We start from the raw sequence: 20,768 nt of genomic DNA, 5'->3' as shown, positions 1-20,768 counted from the left end.
TGGTCACCCAGAGACTAAAATGACACTTGCTATTATTATAAAGAAAATTAAGAGGCAGAAATGAGAGGTATCATCAGATAATGTTAAGAATATTGGATTTTGGGATGAAGAGAAAAGCTAAAATAAGCTGAGGAATATTGAGAACTTGCTTTTATACTTAAGATCTTGGATAGATCATTTTAACCTCACTAAATCTTTACCTTCGTCTATAAAAAGAGAGTGGTGATGCTTATTATTGGATTCGTTAAAAGAAAATTGAAATAAATATTTTTTACTCAAAACATTTCTTTCTCAATTGTCAACACTTATTTTCATGTATAGACCTATAAATTATATATTATGATATGCCATCATAACATCCTCCAAACTATTTGACTTGCTATATTCTCTGAAATGTTTGGCATCCTTGGATCTAAGCAAAATGATTTCCCTATACCACTTTGCAGTCTTGATGAAAGCATATATTTTTTTCCTTGTTGTCATAAATTACACATTAAGCCTTCAAAAGATACAGGCTCCATGGAAGAAGTTATGAGGAAAGTATTTGAATAAGTTCAAAATCTCACATCTTTTGTATCAAATATTTTGTGGAAAAGCATCATCTATTGATTATGTTGTTTGTTGAGATTTATTACTTGATACATCTTCTCGTATTAAATTTGGGTTTGATATGAAGTTCATTAAAATTTTTAGATGGTTCTGTCATTTTAGATGATTTCTATAATAAATTACTCATGCTTTCATTCAGTTTTAGTCAGTGTGGTATTAGGTAATGGTGTTGGTTGTTAAAATTCAAGGCCTAAAATAATTGTCAGTAACACAAGACATGATATTTCCTAAGTAGTTGCCATTTCTTTATTTTCTATAAAAAGATGGACAAAGAGGTGGTCCTCCATTTTGCCATCCTTCCTCAGAATGGACAGACAAAATTGTTCCCTTGATGTGGGTGCAACTATAATCAAATGTTTACAAAACAAACTTTTTCACACACAGAAACAGAATAGGGTTTTGTAAATATTTAAAGCTAGGAGAAAGTGCTGATGAATACTTACTCTGAAAAGAGGCATATTGCTTTTTGCCATTGAAATTACTTTAAGATTCAAGTGTAAAATGAAGGCAAGTGACAGTAACATAATAGCAAATTAAGCTGCATTTAGTAAAAGTTGTATCAAAAAATCCATCCTCAGAACAAAAGAAAAATATTTAAAAGACAAACACTTTCATACTTTGGAGGTCAGCAAAGTAGAAATTAAGAAACCAGGTCAGGGGAGGACACCTTTTTAAGTGTCCATCAATGAATAATGTTCTGTATCCCCTTAATTCCCTGTATTTGTTATTTAGGAACTATCATGAGTCTGACAGCTGATGTTCCCTCTATCCATTAGAAATTAACAGGAATATTTACATCAGTGCTAAGGTGATCTATTCAAATCAACTGTTGGTCTACTAAACACTTGAATAGAGTGTTTCTTTACCTTTGTAATATGCCAGATTAGAGCATTACTTGTTCACCTGCATAATTTTGTAATGAAGTTGATGTGTGTAGGTTAGCAAAGTAACTGATGAGAAAAGTTGCTACCTGAGGCTCTTTATCTCAACTCTTTCTCTTCGATCCTTTCTTTTTCTCCTCTTTCTCCCATCTGAATGTTTAGAGTTGAGTTTGTATGAAAAGAGCCCTGTTCCCTGACTTCTTCTAGTGCTGCTTCCTGACTTGGCTGAGCAAACAGAACTAGCTTTCTACTAGTTCCTGTTTCTTATGGAGAATGGCAGTAATTAGTTTGCTTTTTTAAAGCATATTATAATTAATTAAATTTTAAAATGTTTCTAAATTTCCTCTTTTAAAATAAAATCTATTAAAAATTCTTATGGCTCCTGTCCAGTCAAATAAAACAAATTCTCACATTAGCTGTGTCCAAAAAATATATCTCATTGTGTACTCTGAGGCAGTCATGATATCATTTTAAAATTATGTTATACCCAGAGAGATCCTTATGGCTCCATTTATTATTGCAGGTTCTTTTTTTTTTTTTAAACCCTCACCTTCTGTCTTAGAATCAATAACATATATCAGTTCCAAGCCAGAAGAGTGTTAAGGACTGGCCAGTTGGTATGGGATTAAGTGACTTGCTCAGGGCTCACACAGCTAGGATGTGTCTGAGGTCAGATTTGAACCTGAGACTTCCTGTCTCTACGCCTGACTCTATCCACTGAGTCACCTAGCTGCCCCTATGTTGGAATTTGACATCAGACTTGGTTAGCCCAGCCAGTTCTAAATCTATGATCTAAAGTGCATTTAGATAAAATGGTATATGCAGTGGTACTTTACTGAGAAGGCTTCATTATAGAATGCTCTTTGATTATTAAGGTTGTTTAGATAATCATTTATTGTTTTGGAAAGAATTATTATATCACATTTAATTCTATTCTCAAACTTGAAATAATAAAATCTTACATTTGTGCTATTGGATAAAATCCTCCCCTAGGATTGAGTTGAGGCTACCAGTACAAAAGAGAAAATGGTAAATTAGAGTGAAGCCTCATTATCTGTGCGACCCATGACAAGTCACATAACTATTTGCCTAGCTCATGCCTTTCTGTCTTAAAATTGTTACTGAGAGAAGATACGGGTTTTTCGTTGTTGTTTATGTTTTAAAGAAGAATAGTGAGGGAGTTTCCAGGCCTGAAAGACAGCCAATACAAACGTGTTGAGATGAGCAATAAAACCTCAAGCTTATTAAGAAGATTAAAAAGCCTGGAAAAGTCAGCAGAATTGAATTTGATATCTTAAATTCCAGGCTGAAGAGTTTGTATTAAATAGTAAAGAAGCACAAAATATTTTTGGTTGGGGAAGTGGCATAATTAGGATTAGACCAGTGTTTTAGGAATATTAATTTAGTAATTATGTGGATAAATTTCAAAAGGGAATATATATTTTATTCAGGGAGATGATTTAGAAGGCAATTCAGCAAAGTGAGAAGTGAATGAGAGCTTGGACTAAGGTGATGATTGCATTGATGGGAAGAAGGGGGTCATTAAAAGAGTACAGCCAATTCTGCTATAAAAAGATATGTGTTCCTCAAAAACACCATCCTTTGCAAAATTAAGAGATAAAAATCTTTATCAATGACACATTACCCCCAAAAAAGTGATAGGAACCCAATAAAAATGATAGTACAGTTTTATTCATGTTAAATAGTTAAGAAATACATAAATATTATAGTAAATACTGGCACTATCTGTAACCTTGGGATGGCTGCTCAGTCAGCCTTGGCCCTGTTTCCCCTGAGGCTAGGTTGGCAAGACATTGGGCAAGCTGCATTTTGAGGCTAGAAACCATGGAGGCCATGGGATTGGTTCAGGCAAGCCTTTCTCTGCTCCCAGCACCTACTATACCAGAAGATATACAATAAATATGACATTATCTCAACAAAGATCTAAAGTTTGCTTCTGGAGGTGGGCATTGGAAGGGCTGAAGTTTATGAATTATTGCAAAGTGCTGTGGTTTTCTATACTCAATTTGTTTCTGGAGGAAGAAATTAAGCAGAAACAGAATTGCAATTTGCATTTGTAAGATTTAAATTAATGTCCAATATTTCAAGTATTATTTTTTAAAGTTTGTTATCTGACAAAATAGAACCAAGGGATTAAGTTTTTTTACCGCAACTGGAAGGAAGAGACTAAGAGCTACACCCAATTTATATACTGTCTACATCAGCACGTAATGACAGGAAGTGAGTAGGTTGCTGGAGATCGTAGTTTTTAGGGTAACATTCAAATTACAAACACCCCCCCATCCCCGGCATCTTTTGGGAAACTGGTATCCCCAATGGATAATGTAAATATAACCTACTTATAAATTACAATATTTTGGGAATAAAAGGGAAAGAGAACAAAACCAATGTTTGCTAGGTGTATTGACTTAAAAGTCAATTGGGGGGCAGTTCCCTTTGGCATAAGAGTAAGCATACAAAATAAATGGCATTCCACCATCCCCCACCACCTCCCACCCCCACAGTTCAATTTCACTACATCTCAAAGTTCGTTCTAGATCTTTTGGTGCATTGTGAGGTTTTTGCAGGCATCTCCATGGCACCTTCTCTGAGCAATTCACTTCCTGGATTCTGGGAGATAACAAGTTACTTAACTTTTATAAAACTAGAATTTTATAACAATTATACAATTCCTTCTCTCCCCCCCCCCCCCCCCAGTGTGTTGACAAACACAAGGATCAACTCGGGATACATTAATTTTCACTAAGAAAACAGGTTTATAAAAAACAGTAGTATAGCAGCTAATTCAAGAAAACCTTTTGAGTCTAAAACATCACCAAGAATCTAGATCATTCTGGTGGAGGTAGAGTATGCTGAAGAGTTAAAAACCATCCAGAAGCTACTAGGCTTCATGGGAAGTGCTCTCTTTTGGAACCATCCAGGGGTACCACGCCCCCTAGGAAAACCTTCCCAGCTCCTCTGGTGTAAGACTGTAATAGCCATATAAGGCATGTCTTTATATGTCTCATCAATTACATTTTTATAAATGTAGAGCTGGGGAATAGTGCTATAACAGTTCACTTCAGCTACTAAATGGACCCTTATCTCTTGTTACAAACAACTCAAAGGTGCTTTTATAATGGTATCTTCTCCAGTTATAGGGGAAAGGTACAAATAAAGACAATGTTGTTACAGCACATATGCCTAATAGCCAAAACACAGTAGCTTAAAATGATTCAGTGTAACAGAACTTAACAAATAAAATAAAATCTTAAAATAAGCAATAAGCAAATACAATAGAGATGACAGGATACAGGCACTGATTTTGAGTTCTTTTTTTCTTTCAATTCCGATACAGGGATTTTTCATAAAACAATGGAGTCTAAAAAAACTTAAAATCCAGCTCTAGATTCTTTAAACTTCCTTCCCCTCTGGAATCTCCCATAGTGAAGGAGAATTCCACACTGAATAAAGTGTGGAGGAATCCCATATTGGATGTGTTCTAGAAGACTGGGCAGACCAGAATGGTAAGGGAGTGTAGGGAGATGAATTTCTCCCCTAAATCTCAGGATTACCAAGCTAATCACAAGGATCAGTGCACCCAGGAATGGTAGGAAGAAAAGACATCCTAAAACTGAGAACTGTTTGAGATAGGTAATGCACCTCTTTTCAATAGAGTGGGCCATGCTTGCAATTCTACTTCCTGTTTGGAAGAGTAACCTTCCTTCCTGTCCCCCTAGGGATAAAAAAAATCGCTGGGGAGCAGCTTGCTTCCCCTGCCATGTGAACAGAGAGTAAAGATGGTAGAAACTCTACTCAGGTAAAAGCCTTTTATGAGGCCAATTATTGTCTAAAGGAAACACCTGGTCTTCCAAGGCAAGCAGCAAGCAGGTATTGGCAATGTAAGGGAAAGAGGGATTTATACTTTACCAGCTTTTCCACAGCAATCAGTAGCAGCAACAGCAAGAGGAGCAGGAGGAGGCAGCTGGGACCACATAAAGAGTTACCAGCAGGAGGCAGGGTCAGCAACTGGAGGGGGAAAAAAGAGTGGGGGAGGGGTGGTTTCTTTTCAAACTGATCTACTCAGAGAGAATTAAGTGTTCTGAACCCCACTTCTAGTTGCCATAATGTAAGATTTAAAATTGATGTCCAATATTTCAAGTATTATTTTTTAAAGTTTGTTATCTGACAAAACAGAACTACGTGACTAAGTTTTTCTACCTGCTCAAAATTCCCCCTCCACCAAAGCTGAGACAGGAAAGAAAGAGAGTGAGAGTTGGGGCTACACCCAATTTATATCCTGTCAACATCAGCATATAATGCCAGGAAGTGAGTAGGGTACTGGGAATTGTAGTTTTGCTGGGTATCTTAGTTTTTAGGGTAACAGATTCTAATTACACACATTATACTCAAAATGTTCCCTAATACATGTTTTGGGACAAATTTCTGTTATTGAAATGTGTTATTACAGAACTGACTGTTATAGTTAGTGTGGATATGACTTAGCAACTTAATGGGCTATGGGTGGGGAGAGGTAAGGTAATCACAGAATTTCAAGAGACCTCAGTAGCTGTCTTATCCAACACATAATCATATTGAAAGTATACCTAACAACTTGCTATCTGACTTCCCATTCTTTTTTTAGATAGCTCTAATTATTGGAAGGTGTTTTTTTGGTACAGTGCCTAGCATACAGTAGACGTTTAATAACTGCTTATTAACTGATTAGTCTAAATTTGTCTGTAGTTTCTATTCCCTTTTCCTTGTTCTCTCTTCTAGGGACTAGGAAAGAGCCAAAGATGACTCCATGGTTATAAGCCTCAAAGAATAGAAAATGGAAGTTGGAAGAGAGTTTAGTTTAGGGAAGGTCAAATATGTGCTGTTTTACTATGTTGAGTCTGAGTTGGCTATAGGACATCCAAGTGGAGAACTACAATAGACAGTTGATATGAGCCTGGAATTCAGGCATAAGATTAAAGATATGTTTACTGATATAGTAATAGAAAAATATTTTACAGTCACCTGAGAAGGAATGACACTTTAACTCCTTGGAGTTAATGAGATTAAAGAAAGGGAGAAGTAAAAAGGCCCAAAAGAGATCTTTAAGGAATCCTCTATGGTAACGGAGGGAATGAATGATGATCACCAAGCAAATGAGATAGACACAGAGAGGTTATTTGAACAGTAGGAGAACTAGGAAAGCAAAGAGAGATGAATGAATCCAGGAGTGCTGCAGTTTTCTATATTTAAGTTGTTTCTGGAGGAAGAAATAAAGCAGACGCAAAATAGGAGTTTGCATTACACTCAAAACGTTCCTTAATATATCAGTGTTAAAGTCAACAGTATCAAAAACTGCAGAGGAGTTAAGTAGAATGAAGACTGAAAAAGGCATCAAGTTTATTATCTGTAAATTTTGCTAAAACTTGAGAGCAGTTTAATAGAGTGGTAGGATTGGAAGCCAGAACACAGAGGGTAGAGGAAAAGAATGATCATTGAAGAAGTGGTGGCAACAAAGATGGGTGATTTCTTGAAATTTGTAGTGAAAAGGAAGGGTCATAAAAGATCATAATTTGGTTCTCATGAGATAAGTTATTGTTGTTTGTTTGTTTTAAAGAAGTTGGGTAACCTTAATCATCTTTTCAGGTAATAGGGAAATATCAGGTGAAAGAAAATTATTGGTGAAAAAATCTCATAAAGGAGGTAGAAAGGCATGGAGTAAGATCAAGGCCATAAGGAGAGGAACTTAAGGAGGTTCAGTGGATAAAGATCTAGGCCTGGAGATCCCAGTTCCTGGGTTTGACTTTGACCCTCAGGTATTTCCTAGCTGTGACCCTGGGCAAATCACTTGATCCCAATTCCTAGTCTTTATTGCTCTTCTGCCTTGGAACCGATGTTTAATATTAATTCTAAGCCACAAGGTAAGGATTTTTTTTTTTAAACCCTTACCTTCCATCTTGGAATCAATGCTGTGTTTTGGTCCCAAGGCAGAAGAGTGGTAAGGGCTAGGCAATGGGGGTTCAGTGACCTGCACAGGGTCACACAGCTGGGAAGTGTCTGAGGCCAGATTTGAACCTAGGACCTCCTGTCTCTAGGCCTGGCTCTCAATCCACTGAGCTACCCAGATGCCCCCACCCAAGGTATGGATTTAAAAAGTAAAGGGCTACTCCTCATCATGATTGGTGGCCTTAATTTCCTTAGTAAAGTAGGAGATAAGGATTTCTTTTAGATGCCAGGTGGTAAGAGTCAGCATTGGATATTGGAAGATAGAAGAAATTTTAGAACATTCCTTCTGGAAGGAATGAGATAATCAGCATATAAAGAATAAAAGTTTTGTAATAGTATAGTAAGGATCTAGTTGAGGTGAGTTTGTAACAGAATCAATTGGTTACAAAGGTATGAGCATTCCCTGAGGGTTATTAGGTTGATATTGCTATACTTGGAGACCAGGATGTTGAAGAGAAAGACGAAGACAGATCATGAACTAGGTAGTAAACTCCTGAGTAAGAAGAATAAATAGAGAAATTTTAGAGAAAGTTAATTTTCTGAGTGATAATGAAAGGAGTATGCTAACTAAATGAGGAAACATGAGAGACGGTTCAAACAACATTGGAGTGTATAACCAGAGGCATGTTGTCAGATAGAAAGTTTGTAAAGGGAAGAAACAGGATGGAAAGTTGAGTATTTGTGTCTCTTCCTATGAGGGATAGGACTGGGGAATGATGCGATTTTTCCTGGGTATGGGTAGTATGGGAAAGCTGTTTTTGTTTTCTGGAAACTAGGATCTCACTAGGATTAAAGTAACTCTAATTTATGAATTTAATAACTCCTAGGCCTGGAAGAATGTAAATTATGTGGTACAGTGGATGGAGTACTGGGCCTGGAGACAGGAAGACGAGTTCAAATGCTGCCTCAGACACTTAATAGGAATTATACTAATAAGTGACTGAGCAAGTCAATTAACCTTATTTAAATACATTACATAAAATTTTAAAAATGTAAAAAGCCAAAAATCAAACCACTATTAACTGCATATGGCATTGGGCAACTGTTTTGATACATTAGTTCAAAATTTTTGTCGTAATTATCAAATAAGGATTTGCCTTCCGTGTCAACCAAGTTTTTATCTATTACCTTTGTCTTTTTTTTATAATATGTAACCAAAACTTTCACATCATTTTCCAGTGTTACCTTTAAAGAGAGAACAATAAGAGTTCTGTCCTAAAGGGGGGTGGGGGGAGCAACAAGTTGTGGTTATCCTCAGGAAAGTACTCTGGAAAAAGCAGGTCACTCAGGAGTCTAGACTTCTTACTTAGGATGGATTCCATTATTTTTGTTCTACTGGGGCCTTAGCCAAGAACTGTACATGTGAATGATTTAGAAATGAAATAATGAATTGCACCAAGCATTTGAGATTCTGAAAGTCCTTTTCAGCTACATTCTTGCTCTTTCTACTCTCACAAAGCAAAGAAAGAATCCTTGGTTGGCATTCATCTCTGTTTCCATGGTGTGATGAGAGTAACACTTTAATAAAAGAAGTAATAAACCTGAGAGTATATTAGCAGTCTTTCAGTAGTCTGAATCTAATTTTAAGCATAACTTTCTCTTTTAATACATGTCTACTGTTAACTATTATTGCCAATATTTTGTGCCTTCATGTTGCTATTCTCAGGTCTTGTTTCTCCCCCTCCTCCCCCCCCATCTTAAAAGAGATATCTGATTTTTTTCCCCCTGAAGATAGAAGAAGATGGGAGAACAATTTCATTTTGATTGATATGGGTTATTCATCATCGTGTAATATTTGTGTGCTTTATCCCATTAGTTATATGCCAGGCAGGCAGACTGAGTAACAATTTGTGAAGATACCTTTACTCTTCCATTTCAAAGATGATCAAACGGGACTTCTATATGGCTTAGTGGATAGAGCACCAGGCCTGGAGGCAGGAGGGCCTAGGTTCACACATGGCCTCAGATACTTCATAGCTGTGTGGCTCTGGGCAACTCATTTAACTCTTAATTACTTACCCCTTACCTTGGAACCGGTACTTGGTATCAATTCTAATTCAGAAGGTAAGGTTTTTTGTTTTTTGTTTTTTAATGGTTAAGCCCACAAGCATTGACAGACATCAAGGTGACTTCAAAATTTGTAAGATTAAAGACTTTTCCCTTACATAATATAGAACCAGTTTTCTCTCTTAGTATTATAAAAATAATATCTTCATTAAGGACTTTAAGTCCTTATCCTTTCCTAGGTAAGGTTCTACTATTAAAATGTTTGGGTATACTATCAATTTCCTGAGCATTTAAAAGCTATCATATCCATCTATAACCTGACAGCTCTAGCCTCTAGAGGGCAATGCAATTTCTTTTCATGGAAGTCTGCAGTTTTCCTGAGAAGTATTTATAGATGGCAACATCCTACAAGCAGAGTGATGTGGTTTTCGTCATCCTTGTCCTGTCCATGCTTTAGGGAGTGGTTTGATTGATTGGTTGAAACAAGAATATTGTTAGAAACAACTAAAATTACTAGTATAAGCAAAACATAATAAAAGAAAATAATATTAATCCAGCTGTGTGCATTCATATCTGATTTACTTCTGATAGATGAATTAATAGGTAATTGAGATTTTCTTAGATTAGTGTGTTTGTAAAGCATACTTATAGCTCATTTACTCTCAAGTTAAAAAGGAACAAGAGTTATTGCATAATATAGCAGATAGAGAACTGGCTCTGACCCACATTGACTTTGTGATCTTGGGCAGGTAGATTAATTCTTTGTGCTCTGGGGCAACTCTTTAACATTAAGTTGCAGAGTAGATGCTGATGTTCATTGGTAAAGAGAGTTTCCTCACTGGTAGTTCCTTCTTCCAATGAAATCATAGCTCCATTTCAGAAATAAAGTAAGGGAATGAAATGAGGTGTGGGACAAGAGGCAGGGAACAAGCCATTTATGGCTAATCTTTACTCTAGAATAGATCTGGCTAGTTACTGGTTTGATTTACTGATTGGTTATATCCCAGGATCAGGACAAGCTGAGACTCATGAATAATGATATTTGGGGTTGTGCATACATGTCCTAAATGTAGCCCTTATTTTAAGATCAATAAATTGTAGATAGGCAAGTTCCTTGAGTGTCAACATTGTCTTTTTCCTTTGAAAAGAGAAGCAAACTAGAACACTAATGTGAAAAACTTCTCCCTCTACTTTTTTTCCTATCTTTGGCTCTTCTTCTAATACCCAAGGAACCCTTTCATGTATTTTTAAAAATTTTTAATTCTTAACAAGATTCATGGTTCTTTTTACAGCAACAGGATAAAGGAACTTCAGTTCTTAATTGGACTCTTGCCTTTCATTACATATTGAGCACTTATGCACAGTACGTAACATAGTAGGAGCTTAATAAATGGCTTGTTGACTGACTGATTTTGGTAACAGGATAGGAAATATTTCCTTAGCTTAAGGGTGTGAAGAGCAAGTCTGACCTTGGCCAACTGACGTTTCTATGCTGACTTTGTGAGAACAAGCCAGATTGGCCAAGGCGAGCAGACTTCTAGCAGCAAGGCTTGCTGCCATCAATGTAGGGGATTATGTAGCCAGCCAAAGACACTTGAATTCTTGACTCAGTGACCTGAAAATGTTCCTGCTGAGATTGTAAATAATTGTGAAATTACTCTTGTATTACTTGATAATTACTTTTCAGATTCCTTCCTGAATTAGCTTATTTCTGTATCTTCTAAATTCTTGGGGGACAGGAAGAGCAAACTGGTATGATTTGATACAGAAATGCCATTCGTTATCATAAGGTTGGCCTGTGCAACCCTTCTAATTCCATGATTCTAAAGTCATGTCACACAGGTTCATGTGATTATCATGCAATTCAGATGCATGCCTTTCTCAGCTCTCTCATTTCCCTTTATGGTTCAGCTCAGGAAGCCTTTCCTAATCACCCCAGCTCTTACTGTTCCCTCTCAGAATTACTTTGTGATTACTTTTCTCTGTCTGTTATTCTCCAACTCCACTATGAGGACAAGAGAGGAGACTTAACAGATGATTGAGGAATTTAATTTAATGGAATTGCTTGTTAATGACTTAAGTCAGGTTTTTTTAAGAAACCAGTCTTGTTCATACCACTGTTTCCTGGCATTTATCATGTTCCTGGAGATATTGTATTCTCTGTTTCATTTGATCAGTAACAACATTGGTCTCAAACATTTCAGGGCTTTTTATTCCTATGCTTACATGACAGAGTGCTGAACTTGGAATCAGGAAGACTTGAGTTCAAATCCTACCACGTATGCTGACTAGCCATGGACAAATCACTTCATTTCTAAAAGCCTTTGTTTCTCCATCTTTTAAGTGTGGATAACAACTTTAATAACTACCTCATATTATTATGAAATTTAAATGAGATTATATATCTATCTCCTTTTTTCTCTGTAAATGTCAATAATTCTTGTTTTTATTTCTCACATCTAAATACCACAGTGAATAACATCACCTTATCTACAGTTTCCCAAATAGAAAAACTTACAAGTCATTCTTATGTCATCCTTACCTTTATCTTTGACTACCTTCTAACCAATGCTGCCTCCTTCACCAGTTGTTTTAAGTATATTCCAAATTTGTATTTTTCCATCCTTTTGCTCTCCCTCTAAGTGGTGATGAGGAATATGTTAATAAAGCATTTTTAAGCATCTGGTATGTGCCAGGCACTGTACAGTTCAATGAGGGAGATTATATTCAAACAAATATATAGAGAATTACATAAGGGATAAATAGGAGGTAATTAACAGAAGGAAGGCACTAGAATTAAGAGGGACATGGGTAGTCAGTAGGAAATGAGCTGGTAGAGGAGAGATTGAAAATAAGTGAAAGAGTTAGTATGACAGAGGAGACAGTTTTGTTGGAGGAAGTTGGATGGAATGAGAACACTTGAACAGGTAAAGAGATAAATAAGAAGTAAGGCCATATCGTCGTATAAGACTCAGTGAAGAAGGAAATAGTGGCAAAAAGCACTAGAGTGATAGGAGATGAGGAAGAGAAGAAAAAAGGAAGTTTCTGGTGAATGATCTCAATTTTTTTTGTAAAATGTGAGGCAAAGTTCTCAGTTGAGAGAGTGGGGAGAGGAAAAGCTCTGAAAGCTTTGATGAAACATGAAAAAGTTTGAAAGTACTGCTATTTGGGAGTGGGCTAATGAATTGATACAGGAGGTATAATAGAATTGCCAGATAGCATTTTCCCCTATTTTTCTTTATTAGTCAAAAATTGCATTTCAAATATATTCCCATCATCAGTTAACCTTCAAGTAATTTCATTAGCAGATTACTTGGCCTGAATTTTCTTAAATTTTACTCTAAAGGGTCTTAATTGTGAGTCAGTAATTATTTTGAAGCATACTTTATTCTTATTCTCTTGCATCCATTTGGATAAAAGTTCTTCTGGTTTTTATAAGAAAAGCCTGTGTGTAAAGCACTATGTTTGGCCTAAGGAGTTAACACTGGGAGAAGACCAGGATAATGTATTTTCTCTCAAACTGAGGGAGAAAAAGCTTATCACTTATGAAATGTATACATTTCATGGTGTAGCCACTTAAAAGAAACAACAGCTCCCAAAACAAAAATCTTGGAGTTAAAAGCTAATCAGTGGTCAGCCATCATATACTAAAGCTGTTGTAAAACAGTACAGAAAACCTCTGGTAATTCTTCCTTTTATAGAGTTTTCTATAATTTCAAACACTTAAGCACACAGTCCTATTTGGATTAGATCATCCCTTTGCACTATTTCAACAGAATTTGGAGATTTAGGCCAGGGTTCACTCTTTAAAGATGAATGAAGAATGATGCTACCTGTATATCTGGAAACTCTCCCTTCCCCTCCATCCCCCATTTCATGAGTGCAGCTCTGGTCTTGTCCCAGTTAAACTATTAGCACAGACTGAGTCCACACTTGGTGTTAAAACTCTTCTTTCTTCCCTTATTAGCCTGTATACTTGGTATCATTTATCCTCAGGAAGATAGCTAACAATCCCTCTTTTTACCCTAACTCCTCTCAACAAAGTGAGCTTTTTAAAAAATTCTGAAAAGGTTTCTTTTTAATAACTTCTCACTGTTGCCTGTCTCTGTAGAAGTTTTGGAGCAATCATTAGTTCCCAAACCCCTCCTGAAATAATCCCAGTGTATTAGTTGCTACTGGAGACATCTTTCATCTGAGTCCGTTGCAAGTATCTAAAGTTATTCTCCAGGGAATATGTTGCTTTAAATTTAATGGGATTCTTGGGATTCCATTATAGTCTTCCTAGCCAACCTATTATTCATAGTACACTTATGACAGTTCCCTTAAATACCCTTCTGCAGGTCAGATGCCAGGTCCTGGTTCCATGATGCCTGGGCAGCCCATGCCAGGCCGTATGATTCCAGCTGTTGCAGCCAATATCCATCCTTCTGGGGGTGGTCCTCCCCAACCTGTCATGCCACCAATGCCTGGGAACATCATTGGACCACGAGTACCCCTTGCAGCACCTAATGGCATGTGTAAGTAGAATTCTGGGGATGGCCCACTACCCTCCTGACTCCTGGGTCTACGAAAGGGGAGAATAAATGTTAAGTACTTTAGTTTTTCCGAGGTCTAAGACCAGACACATTTGAGTTACCCAGAACTGGAGAGAAGGTAAGCATATATCAAAAATTCAGCTTTGGATGAACCTTTTATTTATGGTAGCATAGTGATTCATCCCAATATTTGACACAGAAATTCTCTCTGTTCAAACTCATTAACCAGCATGACTTCAATAAATTTGCACTTCTGATGAGTTGAGAGCTTAGGAAACAGAGGATGCTGTTCACCTAACTTCTTCCTCTTTACCGTCTTCCAGTTAAGTCCTTGATGGGGCTGTAGAATATCTTATTTGTACAGTAGTCCTTAATGGGTATGAATGTAAGGCTTTTAAATCTAGGAGGTTTTAGACTGTAGCGCAATCAGATGATTAAAGGACCGAATAACAGGCCTTGTAAGCAATCTGTTCTTTGAGTTTTTAGTGTCCTATGAAAGAAGAAAGAATATTTCTCCCTTATGTCACTTACCATATTAGGAAATATGGACCAGCTTCCTGTAGGAACTTAGACTAGAAGAGCTGTGACCCTGCCTTTTTTACTTCAAAATCAGGACTATGTCATTGTTAGGGAATCATTGGTGTGTCTATTAACTTGCTTTGGGGCAGATTTCTAGAAAACTTTTTGGAAGTTTTTCCTAACATGTAAGTTTTTACTAGCATCTTCTACTGAGCATCTTTGGTGTGCCAAGCACTACAGACAACACTGTGGAGTATACAAAGAAATATGAAGCACAATCTCTGCCTTTATGCATTTTATCTAATTAAGGTGATTAAATACATATATACATATAAGAAAAATTGAAAAGAGTGGGGGAAAAAACTCAAGAAGGCATATAATTGTATTATATTGGAAAAGACCCTTGACTTATGAATCATGACACCAAGTTCTAGTTTCAGCTCCAACATTAACAATTTATAGTCTCATATAAATTATTTCATTTCTTTGGACTTGTGTGTTCTTATCTGTAAAATGAAATAATTAGTTTAGAAAACTAACTCCCAAATGGCTGAATCCTTTCCTAAGATGCCAAATGTGTATAATGTGTGCATATATATGGATAATACATGGGGACGTGTATGTATGTGGTGTATACATCCATGGATTCACATATCATTTGCTGAATGACTCCTCACTACCAAGTATGACATATAAGACAATTATTGGTGCATTGAGTTCCAAGGAGAACACTAATAGAGCTACAGCTGAATGGGTAAAATCACAATAGAGAAAAGGCCCCTTGATTACCTTGTCCATTTCTTGAGAGCCAGTTTGCTATTTACCCTCCAGACAAGCATAAAAAAGCATACTAGTCTCTCCTACAACTAAGCTCCTTTCTCTCTGATCAGAAATAAAATCATCAGTTTTTAATACTATTTTGACTCTAGCTCACCCTGGACAAATGCAAATGCTTGAGGAAAAATTATTTTGCAGAATTGGAGACTGTAAATCTAGTCTTAGAGGTTCGCATTAAAATTGGATCAGGCCTACCAAGGACTTCAATGCCTTTTCAATTCCTAGAATACCCCCAACCCTCCTTTACATCTTTCACGAAACCTTTTCATGAACTATCCAACCACAACTGATCTCACCCGTTTCAACTTTCAAAATACTTATTCTTCTCTTAAATAATTATCACATTCACCGAATACATTCTAATAAACATTAAGCATGAACTATTTAAAGGATAATTTTGTAAGGCACCGGGGATACAAAAAGTAAAAATTTCATGATCCTTACCCATAAGGAATTTATTGTCTCCTAGAAGATTCATGTACCTACGTACCTCAATATTATATACAAGTTACATGATGATGAAAGCCCGGAAGGAGAGCACCCTTAGGCGGGGGCAGGGTGGTGGTGGTGGAGATGGTCAGCGATCTTTTTTTCCTCATCTTTTCTCTGCTGTAAGTCAACAAGCATTTGTTGAACATTGACTATATTCCAGGATTCCCTTCGAGGTCTTTTTTTTTTTTTTTTTTTTTTTTTTTTTTAAATTAAAACCCTTACCCTTCCATCTTGGAGTCAATACTGTGTATTGGTTCCAGGACAGAAGAGTGGTAAGGGTTAGGCAATGGGGGTCAAGTGACTTGCCCAGGGTCACATAGCTTGGAAGGGTCTGAGGCCAGATTTGAACCTAGGACCTCCCATCTCTAGGCCTGGCTCTCAATCCACTGAGCTACTCAGCTGCCCCCTTCCTTCAAGGTCTTTTGGGATACAAAGATGTGAGATTATAGGGCTTATCAAAAGCTTGCCTGGTCGTGATAGAAGTTAAATTGGACTCTGATGAATGAGTAAGATGTAAATAGATGTAGAGAATCAGAGTATTCCAGACAAGTCATAGCACCAGAAGTTGTAGCAATAAGACAGAGATGAGTGTGATGTGTGAGCACAGAGGGTTTGTGTTATTCTGTAGAAATCCATTATTTGCAAAGTGACCTGTTGGAAAGTCTTTTCAGGAAGTAAACTCCATCCTTTCCTCTAATCTAGCTTCTTTTTCTCCCAGTTGCTTGTGCTTCCATTATTGATGTTTAGCTTTTGGATGTATTTTCAGATCCCCCTCCTCCGCAGCAGCAGCCCCCACCACCTCCACCCACCGATGGCGTCACTCCTCCTCCTGCAGCAGCACCAGCCTCCTCGGCTCCCTAACAAGCAACAATTCAAGGGACTTCCAGATCTGATTCCATGAGCCCAAGTAGTGGTGACAAGACTCCTTTTCCTCAGTTTCCTTCTGTTTCTTTCAGGATTTTTTCTCTTTTACATCTGAGTGCCTCTTTACTCTGGTGTATTTCTTTTGGTGGTGCTCCTTTGCCAGGGCTCATGGGGGCTGGTGGTGACAGTGTACATTAGACAGGACACCTTGGGTCTTCCCTGTGCTGAATAAGGGGCAAATAGGGAATATAATGAGTAAGCCCATCTCAAGCTTTGCTCTTGCAATCTTTCTTTGTCTTGGTGCTTCCATGGGTAATTTTTTATTGTTAGTATTTTTTAAGAAAAGAATCCTAAGTTAATAGGAACCAAAAGATGCAAGCGGAGAGATGGACCACCAGTATAGAAGAGATTGAACTTTGAGGCATAGCAGATGCATTCATTTTAGGTTCATGATGGGGTGGAGGGCAAATATTTAGAAGATAACACAAAGCCTTGGCACATGCATACAAGCTCGAAGATAAGGGAAAACAGTGGTGAAGGGAAGCATCCCTGTGAGGAATACATGTGCCTCTTTATTAATCCAAGGTATTTTATAAGGTATATTCAATACCTGACCCATCTCTCATGCCTTGTTGACAAAACATACTCTTTTCATTGATCCATGGTGGCTGAGAGTGCAATAATTAGAATAAAATTGCTCTCTTCCCCCAGTTCACTGGTTCTGGCTTTCTATGCAGATAGTTATTGTCGGGATGGTTTGAGATATAGGGAAACTTTGGGGTTGGGGGTGGGAATAAGGGATGGGTTTGGAACTGGGAAACATTTTCAGGTCCCCAGGACACCCAGAAAAGTTTCAGGAGTCCAAGGCACTAGCCAGCTGAGGAATCAAGCCTAATAGTCACTGTTGGATGCATTTTTCTTCTTTTTGCCCTCCCGTTTTATAAAAAGCTTAAAAAAAAAAAAGGAAAAAGAAAAAAAGAGGGGAGGAGAATAGTTCTGAAGTTCTAATTAATGGAACTTGGTTGGGATGGCTAGGGGTGTGAGGCCCCAAACTACCTCTTGCAGACAGCCAGAGTGAGCAGAATTCAGTGGAAACGGTACTTTGAATTTAAAACAGGATTATTAGAGAGGTGAAGTAGTGCTATACCCACTCTTACACCTTTCCACTTTATTTTCTGATCTCTTACATTCCATCCTTCATCAGGATTTTGATAGGAAATAACCTGGTAAAAAATTCTGAGGGGATGCCAGGGAAAGGGCTCAGCATCTAGAGCAATAAGCTCTCTTCTTTTTTTAGGAGATGGGTTACTGTTTTAATCTTTATTTTTGAAAATGGGTTGGTATTTAGGGGGGTTTTTGTTTTTTTGTTTTTCAGGGGTAGGGGTACATTCTATAGGAAGACAGAAAATGCCTTAATATGAGCCCAATTTGGACCACCACACTCTTTCTAGTACTAATGGTTAGTTACTCGATAGGTCTTAGTGACCATTCAGCATTCATTTTTCCAATTCCCTAGGAAAGAGGATTTTGTTGTTTTGTTTTTTCTGATAAAGCTTTGTTTCCAAAGCTTATGACCTCCTTACCTTAATTTCCATGTTGCATTTCCATCAAGTTCAAGTACAGGGTTGGAAGTTTTTGCTTTTGTTTTCTTGTCTCATTTATAAAGCTTTACATATAAAGGACAAGACATACATTCTGAACATAATGGAACATTTTCTTTCTTTTTTTCTTATTCTCTGGAAGACAAACAAACAACAACAAAAAAAAAAAAAAAAAAAAAAAAACACCATCCAGATTTGCCTTCTTAAGGCTTCAGGTGTGGACTTCAGCTAAACATGTGCTCTCAGTATCTCAAGGCCATTTCTTAAAGCACTGGATTTGAGCTTGCCTCTACTGGAGTTTAGTTTTAATGCAGTTAACTCCACAGAGAGCCCCCAGTGCCTTGTGAAAGCATCCAGGGTTTTTTCTCATATATCCACCCTCCTGCCCTACTAAAGGAAAATTCATTCCAGATGATACATTTTCATCTAGGACTTTTAAAGGAACATGGAATTTTGTTTCAGATTATAGTCCCATGTAAACCTCAGGTTGTTCAGGTGAATACTTTCAAATTTCAAAGATCCAGGTAGAGTTATTTTTTACTGTACTGGTGATGGTCCTACCAAGTACCTGAATTCTTAACACTGCTGTGTTTCTGTATAAATAACCATGTGGTGACTTTTTTTCATCTGATCCTGTGTATATGATCCAGTTTTATTCCTGCAATACAGCCACCCAATTTTGTGAGAAAAACAAAATACGGTTTTTGTACAAGCCTGTGTCTTTGTGTGTGATTATTTCTAAAAATAAAGACTGGGACTTGGGTCAGGATGAAGGAAAGCTTCTTGCTCCTATCTCTGTGTTAAAATAGGACCCTGTATTTCCACTTATGCTATAGAATACAAGGATACTTTGCCATCGTGTGCAAAAATGCAGTGAATTCATGTGTATCTGGGACTTTTCTCTTGAAAACAAAAGATGTTTGGGAAAATCCAATAGAAGGTGTGAGCTGAAGCCCTTTCCTCCCTATCACCATGAACCATTCTCCAAATTTTCATGTAAAAATGAAAGAAGGTAAGTGTCGAGGTCCCAGAGAAGAGGGTACCTTATCACTGTTTATATGTATGGCCCTCCTTTGGAAATGATATGGGATCAATTTAATGGATAAAGGTGTGAATGATATACTTTTTTTTAACCCTTACCTTCTCTTAGAATTGATACTAAATGTGAGTACCAGGGCAGAAGAATGGTAAGGGCTAGACAATTGAAGTTAAGTCACTTGCTCAAGGACACATACCTAGGAACTGAAGCCAGATTGGAACCTAAGATGACCTCTCTCTAGGCATGGCTCTCTATCCACTGAGCCATCTAACTGCCCCAGTAATATACTATTGATATAGAGATACTATCCATTACCAGAACCATTCTAACCCCATAGAAAAGGTAAACCTTGGAAATTTGTCTTTTTATAATCTCTTGAGCTATATATGCAATTAAACCTAGATTTAACTATATGAGCAATCAGGTCAGGAGAAAACTCACATGGTACAATCCTGGGGTCGTCATAATCAAAGGTTTGAAGCATCTTTTATCTTAATAGGTTCAATAACTTAGTTATATAAATTCATAAAGAAATGACAAATTCCTGAGGAATTAAATCATAGTAACCAAATTTATCTGAGACTTAATTTGTACACTGGAATGCCAAGATAACTTAAAATGAGAAATCATGTATAGACTCATGATAGACTGAAGGGAGGACTTAGGGTTCCATTCCCAATATTGAACTAAAAGCTCTCCTATTGGAAATTCTCCCTATTGGTCTCCTTTGAGGCCAAACAAGTCTTGTTTCCACTTTGACACTGCAGATATTTAGAGTACCTAGTCTAGTTTTTCATCCTCCTTCCTAAATTGTGGTACCCAGAAATGAATATAGTTCTTCGTGTGTAGTCTGACCAGAGCAAAGATTATCACCATCCCCATTATACTTCTGCGTAAAACTAAACTAGTTCTTTTGCTTTCCACATCGTTCATAAAAAATGTTGAGCAAAACAAGACCAAAGCCAAATCTGAGTGACAGTCCCTCAGAGTGCTATCTTCAGTCCAACAGAAATCAGCTAATCACTGTTCTTTAGGTTTGATTTGATCTCAGATTCATGTGTTGCTCAACCCACATGTCCTTAAAATTATCCATGAGGACCTCATGTCATATCCTCAGCATTCTTCTGATCTACCAGGCTGGGAACCTTGTCAAAATGCTATGTAAACATCAGTTTTTACTACATTAAATACCTATAATAATAAAGAAACCATTTAATTTCCTTTTTTTTGAAAATGGGGACACAGATCATCAGAAATTGCTCAACAATTTCAAACCTCAGTTCTCTGACATTAAATCCACTGGTGTACCTACTATAATCATGCTGCTTCCCTAGTTTTTGTTCATGGTTTTCCACTATTTTGTATATCTTTACATATTCCT

General features: G+C 37.2%; 1 protein-coding gene across 1 annotated transcript in view; it reads left to right on the top strand.

Annotated features, from left to right (window-relative positions):
- The window catches only part of SMARCC1 (SWI/SNF related, matrix associated, actin dependent regulator of chromatin subfamily c member 1), a 159,774-nt gene extending 140,653 nt beyond the window's left edge, over positions 1-19,121 (top strand). The window contains exons 27-28 of the mRNA XM_044682816.1: positions 13,841-14,017; positions 16,650-19,121. Coding sequence (XP_044538751.1) covers positions 13,841-14,017; positions 16,650-16,744 — 272 coding nt within the window. The 3' untranslated portion in view covers positions 16,745-19,121. The remainder of the gene's footprint in view (positions 1-13,840; positions 14,018-16,649) is intronic.
- Positions 19,122-20,768: the final 1,647 nt, after the last annotated feature.

Source organism: Gracilinanus agilis, chromosome 1 (genome assembly GCF_016433145.1).
Source record: "Gracilinanus agilis isolate LMUSP501 chromosome 1, AgileGrace, whole genome shotgun sequence".
NCBI lineage: Eukaryota > Metazoa > Chordata > Mammalia > Didelphimorphia > Didelphidae > Gracilinanus > Gracilinanus agilis.
This window is presented reverse-complemented; position numbering and strand designations above follow the sequence as displayed.